A 17688-nucleotide genomic window follows, 5' to 3' on the forward strand; every position below is an offset into this window, starting at 1 on the left:
TTAACCCTGATTAGCATGAATACGACATGAATTCAACGTCAGAAGTACCCCGAGGGTCTTAACTTAACTCTGATATTTCGAGACCTTGGAGAATTTCTTTTTTCAATACTTTAAATATCACTGTGTATGGCTCTGCGTTTGATTGAAAGTATACAAGCTTAACTCTCGTATATTTTACCCTATAATCGTCGACCGGAATACGACAATTTTTATTTTTTCAATTATTATCCCAATTTTATTATCTTTCAAGATAGCTATGATGCATCATTTCTCAACCGAAATTAATCGCGAAATCACATTTTATAACGATTCATCAAAAATTCGAGAATCATATTAATCGATTCAGGTTGCAAACGACGTTTTTCACAATATAAATATAAACGGTACTCCGCTACGGTATTTCACGTTATACCTAAGAAGGATTGGGTGAACTACAAGTAACTGTACACACTACGAGTAACTATGAATATGGAAGATTTAATGTACGAAATTTTTGTTTTATTCGGCACGATGTTACATCATGATTAACAATCGGTAACTAAAATCATTGTACAATAACACTTTCGTTTCCGTCTTCACAATAAAATCAATAAATTTAATCTCTACGTCGAAAGCAATTACTTCGAAAAAACTTATCGATCATCGACCCTGTAAATCACTTCAGAAAAAAAGGAAATTTACCTTAAATGAGGAAAAACTATTTACTCGAGTAATACTATAAAACAGTTTTTGAAAAAAACTATACACTGGAATCGTAAATAATTTCGCATAGCCATTGCTTGGAAAATCAGACTGGCAAAATTTTGTTCAACTCTTGAATAATAATAATATTAACTATATAAATAATCGTCGTGTACATAAAATCTAATCACATTACTGGAAAAGGCTTAAGTGTTAATTATAGGAGTATAAAATTCTTGAGGAATCACTTTTCCAGCAGGTACATTTGGTAAAGCTTCTTGTCTTTTTCGTTTTTAAACTTTGGCACAAAGTTGATCTTGACGATTTCGGTATAGCCTTCGTCCATCGTTGGCGGCTTAAAATTCTTTCTGTAATGTTCATCATTCATGAGGTCGAAGTTCGTGCAGAATCGTAAGATCAACAGTAGCAGTAGCTTCACAAATCTGATACAGCGCCATATTACTTGCGACTTTGTGTCACTAACAATACAAAGGAAACAACGTGAGATCTCAAATATACCTAGACTAGCTATAGTAACGGCGTTGTCACATTTTTGCCCAACCACCTGTGTTAAGACTACAAAAGCAGGCTGCCACCCTTAGTGAAATACTTCATTTACCATACTGCATCAATTACCAAGAAAAAAAAAAAAAAAAAACTTTACCGAATTTTTGTAATAGAATTTAGTCATTCAATTAATCGACTTTACATCATAACACTACATTTACCGTCACCTGAATTATATCTTCAGTTATTTCTGTCAACAGAATGTAATGAATATGACTGTCTACTCACATGTACGCGTGGATTATTGCGTCGCTTATCGTGTCATGTAAGCTGTCTGTGAGCTGCCGAAACTATAATAAAAGCAAATGATTTATTCACTTACTTAAAGTTGTTCCACAACGCCTTCTCGTGAATCGATTCTAAATTTCTTTGTATAACTTGTACTATTAAGGATTTAATAATCGGTACCTTGTTGTTATGTTTTGTATGCTCGAGTTCCGTCCCCATTAAGAAACATCTCACCGGAATCCCCCGTGCCTTGGCAACATCGATATATTTCTGTCTGACAGTTGGATCTGGGTTAGTGTTATCCACAACGGCACTCTTCCCCTCGGATAGTGCTTCTTCCAATGCTGAAATACACTTTTGCCAACTGCCCAAGGTATCTCGGTTTATCCGACGGTAAGTAGGCAAGTGTAATTTAGCAAAGTGTGATTTACCTGAACCAGGGCTGCCGACCATAATTATCACCTATTAAGAAGGTAATTTTTTGTCACATGGCCAAAAATCAATTACTTTTGTTGAAAATTACAAATACATTAACATCTGATAGCTGAAATGAAAAGTTGAAACGACGCGATACCTCCTGCTTTTCTGATTTAAGCTTAGCCGTAGGAGGGTCTGTTACATCTGTATTTTCGGTCAATTTCATGGGATCAAATTTAGGTAGTTCCCACGGCGCTGGCTTATGTCCCAAAAAATGTTCCTCTGGTGTTTGAAATTTTAAACCCAAATTCAAAGCTAATAATCGATCAGCACTCGAATGATCTTTCTTTTTTTTTGGCCCCCAATCTTTCTTTCTTCCAGCTGCATCGCCAACAAAAAAAGAGGAATCTTTATCCACAGTTACTCCTTCGTTTTTCTAAAAATTTATGTTACATTAATATTATTCCCCTAAAAAGCCTTCGAATACATCAATCATAGTGTAAATTGAATTTAATCTTGCGCACATACATGGTTAACCAGCGAATCCCACATCCCGGTCAACGGTTTTCTGTATATACTTTTTCCAGTAGCTATAAACACCTTTTTTATCGAAATATTTGCGATTATTTTTGGTTACAGGATTACAATTTCCTTTGTTACGTAGGTCATAAAAATCATAACTGCACCTGTATCGGAACTCCAATTTTTTGGACAATCCTTTCAATTTTTACTTTGAAATCACTGGGTTTCCACTTTCCAAGACTAAGTGATCCCTGATTTGTAAATATTACTATTTTATACCCTTCCTTGTGCAATTTCTTCAATTTTCCGGGCACCTCAGAGAAAATTAATTGCCAATCGTTATGATCTTTGGGAAAAACATGCCCTGACTGCGTCTTTATTAAGGTACCATCCATATCATAGGCTGCTATCTTTGAAAACATAAAATACATTCAAGGTTTCTTTTTTTATAGTTTAACACAAAGTTTTTACTGTTTAAATTGAATGATGAATATTTATTTGTATGGACGTTCCCTGACTTTTAAAGTGCGACGTTAACGAATTTTCAAGACCAAAACTATGCTTCATTTTCTTCGAACTCTAAAGTACCTAATGATTCAATTTGTATAGCACAACTACGGCTACGAAATTCATTTAATCACGTACTAACTTTGGATCGTGCTACGACACCCTTGCTTGTATATATTAGTAAAGCCTTATCAATGTCTTCCCAAAGTTCTTGCTCTGTCGGCTTTGAACTTTCCTGACATCCCAAATCCTCCGTTTGGTTGCATTCTCTGCTGCCGTTAGCTGGCACGTTATCTTCTACATGATCTTCAGGAGTTTGCATATCTGGGTCGATATTCTCATCTAGGATTTTGAATTTCTTAGCTTTTGCTGATTTACTCAGAATCACCCCATCCTCTTCACCATCGGAACTAGATACGTAAATTCTCTTCTTGAGACTGCCGCTCTCGGCCTTCTCGTCCGGCGGCGGATTGAATTCTATACGGTATTTGTACTTATTGTAAAGCATTTCCAAACAGTCTCCGTGTTTGGCGATAAATTTCACATTCTTCTGCGTTTTAAAGCCGTTAAAGCCGGACGAGTGAGAGCCGACTTGTTTGACAAATACTTTGTAATCCGCATAGCTTGCATAAAGCCATACTGGTGAATTCACATGAAAAAAATAATAATTCACCAGATATATTCACCTAATGTAAAAATGAATAATAAAGCAACTTGAAACAATGATTATGAAAAAAGTACGATTTGTTCATAATTCGCCATTATATTTGACGTTTTTCTTGTTGAATCGAACATTCTGGTGAGTGAGACGGGCCTACAGGGTCCGAATTCGAGGCGAGAATGTGTTTAGATTGATGTTACGGTCATGTTAAGCTAGGTTATGGTCGAAGGAAAACTAACCTTGCTGCTTGGAGCACTTAACGTCAGTTATTTGGGTGGCGACGCTTCTCCCAACGAAAGTTGGCGTTTCGTCAGCAAGATAGATCGGCGGCAGCGATTTGTCGTCGCTGAAAATGTAACAACTTTGCGGAGGCACGCTCATCTTAATTAAACAACAGAGAACCGCGGAGATTTTCGTTGTAGCCGAGAAACACGCGCCGGAATCCATTTACCTTGCGAGTCAGACGCCGCTGGAGCTGATCGAACGCTGCCAGCAGCAGCCAACAGCAACGACGCGCGACGCACCGTGCCAGAGTTTGTGATTTTCCGTCTGATTCTTCGCAGATCGTAGGAGCACGATTGTGGTGATTGGAGGCAGCTGGATAAACGCGGCGGTATCGCCGGTTGCCTACGACGCAGAGTAAGGCAAGTGTACCAGTTATTGACATACACGTGTAGACCCAATTACTGATCCTTTTATTTTATAAAATTATAAAATGACGGCGCAAATTGTGGATTTTTCGACGGCTATAACCAATTTTTTGCCAATTTTAGAACTAAGGATCAAACAGATACAACCAAAAGAGGTCAATATTTTGGACAGGATCATAACTGGTACACTTACCTTACGTGGCACAATCTTCTCGCGAAATATTTTACTAGAAGGTTCTTTCAAATTATTTTTAATCTTACGTTTTGGTTTTTGCCGATTATTAGCACTGATCCCGCCGCGACGCGGACGAAGTGGTACGAATATCGCATCCTGTAATTTCGACCATTTCGGGACCGCTTGTACAAGGTAGTATAGTCGAGGATTGCCATTCCTGTCCCAAAAAGGAATTTATATTTTTTCTATTAACCATTTCGTTTTGCGTGTGTAACCCTTTTACTCTCCGCCCCCACGTTCCTCTTCACCACTCACTGACATGACGGCCGAGCATATCGTTTGGTTGAGGTTTATTCAATTTCCTTTTATTTATTAAGATTTTGTTTTTGTCCGTTTCTAGTGTCATGGCACTTACAGTTAGTGCCTGGCGCCCAACAATTCTTACGTTATTATTTTTTATTGTCAATAATTACTTTTCTATTTATTTCATTATTTCGTTTCTTTCGGTATTTTATTTTAATATTGAGTATTCGTGAAAAGCGCCTGTGCGAGCCTTTACTTCCACGTAGGGTGAATAGATACATGTATGAAATTTTTAATTTCTTATGGTAATACATTTGCAATACGCAAATATGTATCTAATGTAGATCAAACTGGGTTATATTCCTTATGCCACAGAAACTCATTGAACTACTTTTAAATTTTAATTCAAACAGAAACAGTAGTTACAGCTTAGCACGTTCAAATGTTGAAAATTAGTCTAGCTTATCAAATAATTATCCAACTGACTTAGCGTCACCTGTATCGACATAAATTTAAATATATTGTCAACAATACAAAGTAGTATATAAAGCGATTAGAAATGAATAGAGCCACATTCCAACAAAATGGAAAACCAACGTATTATTTTTGTGGTGGTTTCAATGGTAGTATCTTGCTGTTTTGGAACGAAATCAACTACTACGTCTGTAACTCAGTATGGATCCGTGAGTGATTCGTCGCATGTGATTCAATTAAGCGAAGAGTATTCGCTACTAGAGTTGGAAAGAGGTATCAATTTTTGTTTTACCCTTATGAGGGATATCGGTACAAAATTATCCGATGAAGCGGACAACGTTTGTCAACATGATTTCTACAATATCATGATGACCCGAGACAAAGCAAGCGGTGCATTAACAATGGGGTTGGATAATGTTATAAACACATACATAGCTACAAGGCCAAAAACGCAAGCTTCTTCACTGGATAGTATGGCTCGAAGCATTGTACGGTCTGAAACAGCTAACTTTATTAATAATGTGACTGATTCAATCATGGAAGTATCAAATCTACAATGTAGTCGTAGGGATTTTGTAGTGGAGGCTAAAATCGCCGAAAGACGCAACGCCACCCGTTCCGCATGCATCACAGCGATCAGAGCAACTTTCCTGCCAATACAAAGGAACGCAGTCCAACCTGGAATGGAAGCTGTTATTGAGAACGCCATAACTAAAGCAGCTGCCGAATGCATTAAAGTATTTGGTTTTGTTTATGATGGAATTGAAATTCTTACGGGTTTTAGTTCCGAAAATGGCGATCGAAGAGAGGACTGTTACTGCAAGTTGGAAGAAACACGACAGAAATCAATGCTCCCACTTAGGTCGCAGACAAAATATATGTACGGTGTACTTCAAATGATTACTAGCAGTGATTCATCGAGCAAAAATGAGTTGTTGCAAAACTTCTTCGACCTTGATTCAGTCCAAAAAATGCTGTCTGTCAGCCTTAGATCAGGTATTGATAATATTTTTGATGCAATGGAATCGGAGATAACCAAAACTTCTTGCAATGAAAAAAGTTCATCTGATTGTAAATCCTCCACGATTGATATTGCTGAAGATAAAACAATTGCCGATTTCCAGAAAGCGGATTTACTGTATCTCAATATAGTTTCATCACTTTTCGGAGAATCTTCATCGACTTCTTCTATGACCTGCCAATCTTCAGGTTTTACCAACTTATCGGAGCAAATAGTTAAAAACATATTTGCAGTACTTAGATTGAACCAAACCGCAAATTGTACCGCATCGGAACCTACGATCTTACATAGGAGAAACGATTCACTTGCTGCTGCCAAAACTTCGGTGGAACAAAGCTACGCGATGGTAATCAAGAACGGTCAAAAGTTTCCCGAGAAAATTCAACGTGCATTTGACGCTTCCAAAGCGAATGCGACCAAACAATACCAGTTTGCAATAAATGAAATATTCAATGGACTTGAGGCCTTTCATTGCAGAGGTTCTCAGAATGGATCTGATGTCGTCTTATCTGAGATCCAATTATCTACTACTCGTGCATACTTGGATGTTGTGAGCCTATTTCAATACATGACCAACAATTTGCGAATTCTTGTGTTATATAATGTATTCGGTCTATCCGAACAGACGGATATATTATTAGAAATTCAAGAGAATCAGGACAAAACTTACTTTGAATATTCCACTGAATTCAATCAAGTGTTTAATATGATTGCCGAAATACAGGAACAAATTAACGCCGCAGTCCGAACTGGAAAGGAGGTTCATCTGCAGTGCAATAATTCTAGCACAGCTCAAGCTATGAATATGAAATTGTCCAATGCTGTCTTAAGGACAGCACAAATTCCTCTTAACTCAATTGTAGAGAGCAAACCTGATGCTTCCGCCAACGTCGAAGTAGCTCGGCCGGAAGTACGTGACGCAGCGAAGAATTTACTTGCGGCGGTGAATAACGCAATACAATTATACTGCTGTCAAAACTGTACCAACGTCCTAGATAACTTGACTGCCATCCTGGAGGATGCAAAATCTTACAGTTCCCGTTTCGTCAATTCTACTTTCGAGCCATTGGTTTGCGACTCGCCGAGCAATAGCCAAATTGGAATTAAGATCGAACAACAACGAAATGACGCCAATAAAGCAATTTTGAATGAAGCTACGACGGGATTTGCTGGAATCAAAGCTCTCCTCGGGCAAATTTATCCATCTTCTAGGATTGGTAACAAATTGAGTCGACTTCTCGTTGAAATTTCACGATATTCTTTCCTTCTCAATAAGAAAAAAGAAGTCAAATCCGAGTACAACGCTGTACAAGACTACTTTGTGTATCAACTTACTTCTACGAGGCAGTCCAGATATTTGCATTGTATTAATGAAATACAAACGCAACGAGAGATCGCATACGATGGGATGTCCGAAGGAATCGGCACCCTATTTGATATGTTCAAGAATGACGCTTCCAATTCACAATCTAATGATACCATTATCATTGATCGCGCCCAGAACAGGACGTACATTTGCATAAAGAGAGCAGTTGACGCAATGCAAGAAGCAGTAACAAGAGTCTTCCACAAAGCTTCTTCAGCTGTAAAGACTGTCCGGATCCCAACGTATGTCGCAATAAGATCAGCCACTTCAAGTATTTATGCCATCGTTCAATTGATCCTACAAAGAATGTTTTCTGGAATCTACCGTGAAATTGTAATCATGCAAAGAACAGTAATCTGCTTATCCGAAGTTATCGTCAAAAACTTATTTATACCTATGAGAATCGACCAGGAAAGCCATAAATCCACACCTGAGCTCAATAACGCAGAATTCTCAGCGGGCAACCAGAGCGAGGCTGCATTTGAAACTATGTTCGCTGCATTTGAAGACTATACGAAGAACCTCCGTCCCGAAAAAAATCCTCGTTTTAAATACGACTCATCTTCAATAGAAGTCGCCAAATCAAGAGTGATAGTCCATTTTAAGGCTATGTGCGATGTTGTCCTCAACTTTATAGTGAACTGTTTGATGAATGAATTCATGGATAATACCGCCCTTGTTTAAATTATTATCATTATTATTATTATTTATGTACTTAGTGCAAGATCACTGTATCTTTTTGACACGGAAGCCAAGTAGACATTTCGTTCTAGTAACTCACAGCTGAAATCAGAGGTACAAGCTAGTTTATAAAGGAAGATTTACATATTCATTTCGTAGTAATTTTCTACGCAGTAAAATTCTGCTGCCTGGCCCGTCAACTTTCTACTGGAAAATAACTTTATCGTAGATACTGTCTTTTCATAGAATAAAAAGTACCTATTTTTCTGATGAAAACAACTTCAAGAGAACTGAATTTGTGCATCTGCGTTGGTTGAAAGTCACTACGGAACTAACATCATATTATGTTACATTTTACAAGCCCTATTAACTGAAAAATATCATGTCTGACAACACTTAAAATTAATAATTCAAATAAAAATAGGTATGTTATTCAAATATAATTTTTACATTCCTTCCTTTCATAAAATAGTAATGATAATGTTGATAATGATGATGATGATGATGATGATGATGATGATGATGATGATGATGATGATAATAATAATAATAATAATAATAATAATAATAATAATAATAATAATAATAATAATAATAATAATAATAATAATAATAATAATAATAATAATAATAATAATAATAATAATAATAATAATAATAATAATAATAATAATAATAATAATAATAATAATAATAATAATAATAATAATAATAATAATAATAATAATTAGAATAACGACGACGAAAACACCAACAACAACAACAACACTAGTGATAGTAATAGTAATAGCAGTGGTCGCGGGGGACCTCAACGCGAGGGCGGTCGAGTGGGGCATGACGGAAACGAACAGACGCGGACGGCTGCTGCTGGAGATGGCCGCAAGGCTGGACCTAGTAGTGGCGAACACGGGAGACGTACCAACGTACAGACGGCCGGGATTTGGAGACTCCATCCCGGACGTAACGATGACGACGGACAGGACTCTGCCACGGATAGGGCGGTGGCGGGTGCTCGAGGGCTACACGGCCAGCGATCATCAGTACATCGCCTTCGAAGTGGCAGGAGAGACAAGGACGACACGGACGAGGACACGGCACCCCCCGCGGTGGAACGTAGACAAACTCGACGTACTGAAATTCTCGGCGGAGCTGGCGGCAGCGCCGGCCCCAACTACCGACGTCCCCCCAGAGCTGACTGGCCGGCAAAGGGCGGAAAGACTGGCGGACGAGACGGCCAAGCTGACGACGCGGCTGTGCGACAGCACAATGCCAAAACGACGGTACGGACGTAACAGACCACCACAATATTGGTGGACGGACGAGATAGCCGAGCTGCGGAAGAGTTGCCTGGCAAAACGACGACGGGTTACGAGGGCTGGAGGGAGACCCGAGAGGGAAACCCTTCAGGCCGAGTACAAGACTGAACGGAAACGACTGACGTACGCCATCAGAGACAGCAAGACGCGATGCTGGAAGAAGCTCTGCGAGGAGGTGGACCGCGACCCCTGGGGTGCCGGTTACAAGATTGTGACCGGTAGGCTGGGGGCCCGGATCCCGCCAGAACTCAAGGATGCTGAAACCGCACGACGGATCGTCGACGGACTGTTCCCGACGCACCCGACGCGTACGGACGCGACGAACGACGACGAGACGGCGGCGCCCCCCGTCTTCACCGCCGAGGAGCTCGTCGGAGCGACCAAAGCGATGAAGAGGGGTAAGGCCCCAGGACCGGACGGGGTACCGGCGGAGGTTCTTCGGCTGATGGCGAGCCTGAGGCCGGAGATACTTCTCGACCTCTACAATACGTGCCTTACGACAGGGACATTCAGCGACCGGTGGAAGGTGGCGAGGTTGGTCCTTATCCCAAAGGGTAAGGGTGACCCCAGCACGCCGTCGGCCTACCGGCCGCTGAGCTTACTGGACACGACGGGGAAACTGTACGAACAGCTTCTGCGACCACGACTTACGGACGCGATACGGGACGGCGGAGGCCTCTCTGACCAGCAGTTCGGCTTCCGGAGGGGTCGATCAACGATTGGAGCGATCCAAGAGGTGGTTGACTCCTTCCGGTCGACAGACAGACATTGCCACGCTGCGCGACCCGTCGCGCTGCTGGTGACACTTGACGTTAAGAACGCCTTCAACTCGGCCAGGTGGGTGGATATTCTAGGGTCGCTGAGAGGCGACTTCGGGGTCCCGCCTTACTTGCTCCGAGTTGTTGAAGACTACCTTCGGAACAGACGACTGACGTACGAAACGACCGAAGGCCAAGTGACGAGACAGATTACCGCGGGGGTCGCTCAAGGTTCCATACTAGGACCCGACTTTTGGAACGGGATGTACGACGGCCTGCTCAGACTGGAGCTCCCGCTCGGCGTTCGCCTGGTCGCTTACGCTGACGACGTGGCGGCAGTGATAGTCGAGCGAACTCCAGATCTGGCACAATACGCACTGAACCAGACGATGAGACGAGTCGGACGGTGGATGACTGACCACGGACTGCAACTCGCGACGGAAAAGACAGAACTGGTGCTTCTCACCAGGAGACGAATACCGACGATATTACGCATGACGGTCGGGACGGACGAGATCGAGACCAGAGGGGAAGTCAAGTACCTGGGGGTGACCCTGGATACGAAGATGACCTTCTGGCCTCACATACGACGAACGGCTCAGAAGGCGGCTGAAAGGATAGCATCCCTAAGCCGCCTGATGGCAAACACGAACGGACCGAGACCAGGGAAACGGAGACTACTGATGTCGACGGTGAACTCGATCCTCCTCTACGGTGCGGAGATCTGGGCAGACTCCCTGAAGACTGAGAAATACTGTCACGCAATGACGACGGTACAGAGACGAAGCGCGTTGAGGATCGCTTGTTCCTATCGGACGGTCTCAGCACAGGCCGTTCTGGTGGTGGCAGGCGTGATTCCCATAGACCTTCTCGCGTTTGAGCGCAAGAGGGTCTACGGAAGAGACGCGGACGTGACCCGACGGGACGCGGCAACGACGGAAAGAGACGCGACGATACAGACGTGGCAGGAACGGTGGACGGAAGAAACAACGGGAAACTGGACGAGACGACTTATTAAGGACCTGCGACCGTGGATCCAGAGGGGGTTTGGGGATGTGAATTTTTACGTCACCCAGCTTCTGACGGGCCACGGTTATTTTAGACGGTACTTATACAACTTGAACCGAGTACGGACGCCCAACTGTACGTACTGCGGACACGAACGAGACGACGCGGAACACACGTTCTTTGAATGTGACCGCTGGACAGAACTGAGACATAGACTGGAGACGGTCGTGGGAGGCATCACTCCCGACAACGTTGTCGGGGTGATGCTCCATAGTACAGAAAGGTGGCAACTTGTTGCCTCCTACACAGAGACAATCCTACGACGTAAGAACGCGGACGGCTGCCTGACGTAACGCAACTGACGGACTGCCGACACGGGACGGACGGACGGACAGACTGACGAGACACACACCGACAGAGCTCCCAGCTAGAAGTAATATCACCATAGTTCCTGGCTGGGAGCGTTGCACAGGAGGTGGCGGTTTAGTGGGTAGGCCACCCTGGAGTCCCACATCCGCGCTAGCCCGTATGACTGGCGTGAATCCGTAACTTGGATTCCGCAACTCCTCGGAAAAAAAAAAAAAAAAAAAAAAAAAAAAAAAAAAAAAAAAAAAAAAAAAAAAAAAAAAAAAAAAAAAAAAAAAAAAAAAAAAAAAATAGTAATAGCAGTAGTAGTAGTAATGATAATAATGTAATGTATCTTTTGCAGATCATCAATTTGATGCAACTTAAATATGACGTAACTGTACGAATTTTTATTAATCTCTATATTATAGTAACTACAAATCATACATCATACATCAGACGTCACACATCATACATAGTATTAAAGTTCGACACCAAAGTTTGGATGTTCGGATGTTCAGAAAGTGACGTCACCCAAAATTTCTTTTCTCTTGACGTCATCGATCTATAGTAACCGTCGACGACGAAAATTAGCTAGCCGAATTCCTCAGTCTGGAAACAACCGCGCAGTAGAATGGACGTATGAGAATCGCGCTCCGCGGATTTCGAGTGCCGGGTTCTCTACCTCCTGGATTCTACGCTCCAGGTCCGCTACTTGATGAAACACGACTTCCAGGACAAGCGCTCTGTAGTTTCTGCGCTCTAGGTCCGCTACCTGATAGATCTCGACCTCCAGGACTCGCGCTCCGTAGTTTTGGCTGTCCAGGTCCTTGATCTGCTGACTTTTGAACTTTACGAGTAATTTTCTGTGGTTTCTGCGCTCCAGGTACGCTACCTGCTGAAACTCAACTTCCAGGACAAGTGCTCCGTAGTTTCTGCACTTCGGGTACGCTACCTGGTGAAACTCGACTTCCAGGACAAGCGCTCCGTGGTTTTGGCTGTCCAGGTCCTTTACCTTGTGGATTTCGACCTCCAGGACTAGCGCTTCGTAGTTACTGCACTCGAGGTCCACTACTTGATGAAACTCGACCTCCCGGACTAGCGGACTAACATTTATTAACCATTGAACAATCCTCAAGCATCGAGGGCGTGAGGTATCTGGTAAATCTCGTATCATCTGGTAAAACACTGACAACGAGTAAGCGAGCGTAGCTAGCGCACGAACACAAAAACCAGTTACACTAAGGCATCCGACCCCGGGCGAGCTTTACCGAGTGAGGGTTTTAAAGCTACTGTAATATGATGTGCGAAAGCAATTCCAAGATTTGATATTCATCAAGGCAAGTCGCAATTCCTAACATTCTTAGGGTCTCTAAACCGTTTAATTCGAAACTAACTAGATGCAATTTTTATACAAGAATTACCCATTCTAGCTTGTCCGACTCTACCTGGATCTCTCACACTAAGTAATATTCGCCTTAGCAAATTACACTGCAAACTTCGCACTCACCGGAAATCGCCCAATTTCCGAACTTGTATTTCAAGTTCTTGTGCATTATTTTCATATCGTTGTGCATCATGAATGGGCTCCTGTCGCCTGAAAATTACCTCGTTAAATTGTGCCATATTTACGGAAAGGTATCTGATGGAATAGGTTTTCCCGGATTACGGGTGTGCTTTTACACGCTCCTAACTCCCTGTGGGAAGTGTAATAAGTTCTGAAATCGTAGAAGCGGCGAATATTCAACAAGTCAGTAATTCCAATCGGCCGTGTTTAATTGTGCCGTGATTTTATTTATTCAACATTATTTGTAATAAACATTATCAGCGATGTAGGTTAGCAATGACTGAGTTAGAGATGTACACATTATATCTACGATTTAAAAATTCTCCTAATATATACGAAATATATACACATATATGTATATATGACAAGCCAAATCAAAAATTGGCAACATATTATAATATCGTCGTCCGTTACTCCACCGCCAAAACGGCAAAAAATTGAAACTGCGTGACCCCCGGAGAAATTAAATCAGCTGAGCAACAAAATATTGATAAATCTGGTCTAAAAGTCAAAGATACCTCGTCAAAAAATCATCATGTTTTTTTTAAACAATTCTTGGTTCATTGTAAGTGAAAATTCTAAACGATAAAACCCGTTACTTCAATATATTTCAACCGATTTTATTCTTTTTAAATGTTATTTTAGTCATGCTTCGTTTGTTTGTTTGTTTGTTTGTTTGTTTGTTTGTTTGTTTGTTTGTTTGTTTGTTTGTTTGTTTGTTTGTTTGTTTGTTTGTTTGTTTGTTTGTTTGTTTGTTTGTTTGTTTTTTTTTTTTTTTTTTTTTTTTTTTTTTTTTTTTTTTTTTTTTTTTTTTTTTTTATTTATATAGTATTAAGTTACTGGACCCCCCCCCCTCCCACACTTTCCCGTAGTAGCACCTCTAATAAATCAGTTTAGAAGGAAAGCTCGGAAATATGGTATTGTTAGATAAAGTATCGTGTGGACTGTAGAGGGGGGGGGGTGACTCTTAACGCTGCGTTAAATGTCCCACTTTTCCAGAATTGTTCAATCGAAGACAGACCGTCTTTCGGATAAAATCGTTTTCTGTTATGAATTTTGTGTAATACTATGGAAGTGTTCATCTGCCGTTGGCCTAATTGCGTTCCGAAACTAATGCATTGTATTTAGACACGTGTAACCTATTTTTTCCTATTCGTCACATCTTATGTACGAAAGCTTGATTCTTCGACGATTGATTACTCACACAGTGTTGGGCAGTGTTACTTGAAGAACTTTGGTGACCTACGTAAGTCAGTAATTTAATACGTTCCATAAATTACTTACGCTATGAAATATCTGAGATAATTCTTTTTTGCATTGACATAAACTCACGAATTTTAGTGAATTCAAATTGTATTAGTGAGCGAAATCCTTAATTGGAAATTGCGTCATATAATCGTTTATGACTATGGAATAGGCTTTTATGTTTCTATCAATTATATACACGCATTGCAGCGAATTAAATTCTCTAGACTAGGTATTTAACTCCTTGTAGCCCAAAATCATAAATTTTAAAATAAATAGCATTTAAGGACTTGTCATTAATACCTTCCGTATGGATTTTGTAGGATCTTATTTAGTTTGTTACAGAAATGTCACACGGGGCTACAAGGGGTTAACCATGTTAATTTTATGATTTACATCAATGAAACTTAATATTTACGAATCTCTAGAATTTTTAGGTACAATCAGCCAGAAAATCTTCTACAGCAGCATTCGTTACGTTATACTTTCCACCACAATCATGCCGGAAACGAAAATGTTTTCGACATTATTTACATGGACGTAACTTGACGTTAAAAGAGATGTTCCCATACGTTTGTAAGATCGAGTGGAAAAATGCTAGCAACAAAAAAAACTGATGAAAGTTCTTAGTAATACGTATGCGCCGAAGTATTACTGCGCATGAAAGAAGCCGAAAAAATTATTGTAAATAACATGATAGTTCTATTTATATTGAATAAATACGCTCCAAATTTACACTAAATCGAGTCACGCTCCAAATACTACATTAACCAAACATACAGGCTGAGTATACTTGTAATTGTTTGCTCAGACGACTACAGCCGGCCTAGTTTTTCAAAAAACTGTATGAACGGTTGAACAGCAACTGTATTAATATGCGCTACAAATTTAGACCTCTATATAAGCTACGCCTTGTACAAAAAATGTTATTCTGTAAAAATGAAAATCCAAATCAGTACTTTCATAGTGCTCGTGATAATTGCACAGTGCTTTCTCGGATTAGTGCAGCCAATTACTGCTTCCGGTTCTTCGTTTGACATCGACTACTGTGGAATAAAAGCTGACCTAGAGACAGCAACTCGTCTGTCCATAGAAGGAATCGGTCATATTTTTGATCTCCAAGGTGACATTTTGGATAGACTTATTGACGAAAATGGAATCTTGAGTCAGCATGTCTCGAATGAAATTCGAGTGGCCAAAAACAAAACACTTACCGCCTTTGATAGTGCATATTTGATTGTGTCAAATACAATTGCTGGAACGCAACCAGCGGCATCCTCGGCGAACACAAACATCCGACACGTCGTCGACTACTACTCAATGATGGAAGTTGATCACATTTTTGCCTCAATTTATCTCATAATAAATACTTCAAACCAGTGTAGTGACAGCTATTCGGAGATCTTAGCTAAACTAGGAGATAATCTACACGCATCAATTTCTGCAATCTATACTGTGATTGAGAAACTTTTCATGAAAATACAAGGCGTCCAAAAATACGAATCTCAAATCGAAGCTTTATTTAAGGAGATCCAGCTAAGTGTAATTTCAGAAAATACGATTGAAAAAGAATTTATATTTAGTGGAATGGAAATCTTGGCCAAGGCTGCTTTCAGAATTAACCCCGAAAATCAGGGTCGTTGCTGTACGCTGGAAGAATACAGGAACAGAACAATAGCCACGGTCAGAAAAAGGATGAATTTGATCCATACCGCAATTAAATTGAAATCTCTCGCTCTTTCCGGAAGTGGTGTTGACTTGTTCGGACACTTCTCCGTCATCGACTCGGGTCAGGAAATGGCAGCGGCTGCTGCCCAAACGGTTACTGTCAGTATCACGAATGCCGCGATATCCGAGATAAATAAAACTGCTAGCGAATACATAAGCGCATCTGAATCTGACTCTTGCAACATTGATATTGCAAAAGACGAAACGTATGACAACTTCAAGGACTTTAGTCACGTCGTGTTGCGTATGGCTACAATAACCGATTCCGGAACATCCTCAAGTGCTATGACATCCAGTTTTATGATAGATTTTGCCTTGAAAAAACTTGTAAGTAATTTTTTTGATGCGGTAAAATCGTCAGAGGAAATTGAAACTTTTCATAATTCAATACCTTCCACCGCTCGGAATATAGTTCAAGCTGTCTTCACGGCGATTCAAAACGGCCAAAAGTATTCGGATGAAATTCAAACTGTGATTGACGAATCTCGAGTAAACGCAACTTCACAATTTGAGATGCTATTGATTGGTATGGACCAAGTACTTGAGCTTGTGGTTGAGGCTTCTACGGTGACCAACGTCAATTATGCGAAGCTTTCAGCTCAGATTATAATAGCACGCTCCGATTTAAGCTCCGCATTCCAGAGTGTCATTGAACATTTTTTCAACGCAATACGACTTATTCTAGTGAACAAAAATTCCCCTGACCGGTCTAAAATCACATCCATTATTCTTATTCAAAATAACGAAACAAAAGCGTCTTTTGATTTTCGCGATGCATTTACAATGATATTTGAAATAATAGAAACTTTCTTAGCCAAAATTATAATCACAAATCAGAATGGAAGTAAATATTATTTGCCAACGAATTACTCCATCGCAGCTCCAGAGGTCAACTTGACTGAAATAATCAATAAATTAATAAGTGCAAGCAACTTGATGATGGATACATTTTTAACCATCAATCCTGGAGCTTCAGCAACAGCTGAAACAGCAAGGTCAGCAATGCATTACCATTTTACCAATGTGATTGAGGTTATTTACCAGTCGACCCTGCTAGTATACTGTCAAAATTGTGCCGGAATTCTAGCTGAAGTCAGAGACTTCCAGGAACAAGCAACTTCGAACTTCACGGCTGCAATGCAACATATGTTCAATGCATTCGGCCAAAAGAACAACACTCAACTCGGAAATATGATTTATGAATACAGAAAGAGAACAGTTGAGACCATCATAGCTGCATTCGACTCAGTGTGCAGTGTCATTCGCGACGTTATCAATCAAGCCTACCCACTGACTCGAATGGAAAATGATCTCATTTCAACCCGCATCACCGCCGCCAAAAAGAGAACCTACAACCTGATGAAAAGTATAGTTATCGATATATTTCACCCACTGCAATTTCTTTCCATATCCGTGCAATCAAAGAAGCCGAGACTGATGGATGGTTTATCTATGATACAAAAAGGCC

At 40.7% G+C, this 17688-nt stretch overlaps 2 protein-coding genes across 4 annotated transcripts in view; one reads left to right on the plus strand and one right to left on the minus strand.

Moving 5' to 3' along the window:
- Window positions 1-17688, plus strand: part of LOC124177772 (nuclear pore complex protein Nup88) — a 120106-nt gene that overhangs the window by 74597 nt on the left and 27821 nt on the right. The gene's annotated exons all lie outside the window — the stretch shown is intronic.
- On the minus strand, window positions 477-4101 carry LOC124177773 (uncharacterized protein F21D5.5). Of its 2 annotated transcripts, none has more exons than XM_046560563.1 (8): window positions 3823-4101; window positions 3065-3561; window positions 2580-2825; window positions 2422-2493; window positions 2051-2329; window positions 1657-1938; window positions 1477-1538; window positions 477-1160 (listed from the first exon to the last, which is right to left on the minus strand). In XM_046560563.1, the coding sequence occupies exons 1-8, from the start codon at window positions 4028-4030 to the stop codon at window positions 926-928; spliced, it is 1881 nt and encodes a 626-aa protein (XP_046416519.1). In that variant the 5' UTR covers window positions 4031-4101; the 3' UTR covers window positions 477-925. The 2 variants fall into 2 exon arrangements, with proteins under 2 accessions (XP_046416519.1, XP_046416520.1); XM_046560564.1 differs by having other exon boundaries at window positions 477-1049; window positions 3823-4100.

This window comes from Neodiprion fabricii, chromosome 3 (assembly GCF_021155785.1).
Source record: "Neodiprion fabricii isolate iyNeoFabr1 chromosome 3, iyNeoFabr1.1, whole genome shotgun sequence".
NCBI classification, from domain to species: Eukaryota; Metazoa; Arthropoda; class Insecta; order Hymenoptera; family Diprionidae; genus Neodiprion; species Neodiprion fabricii.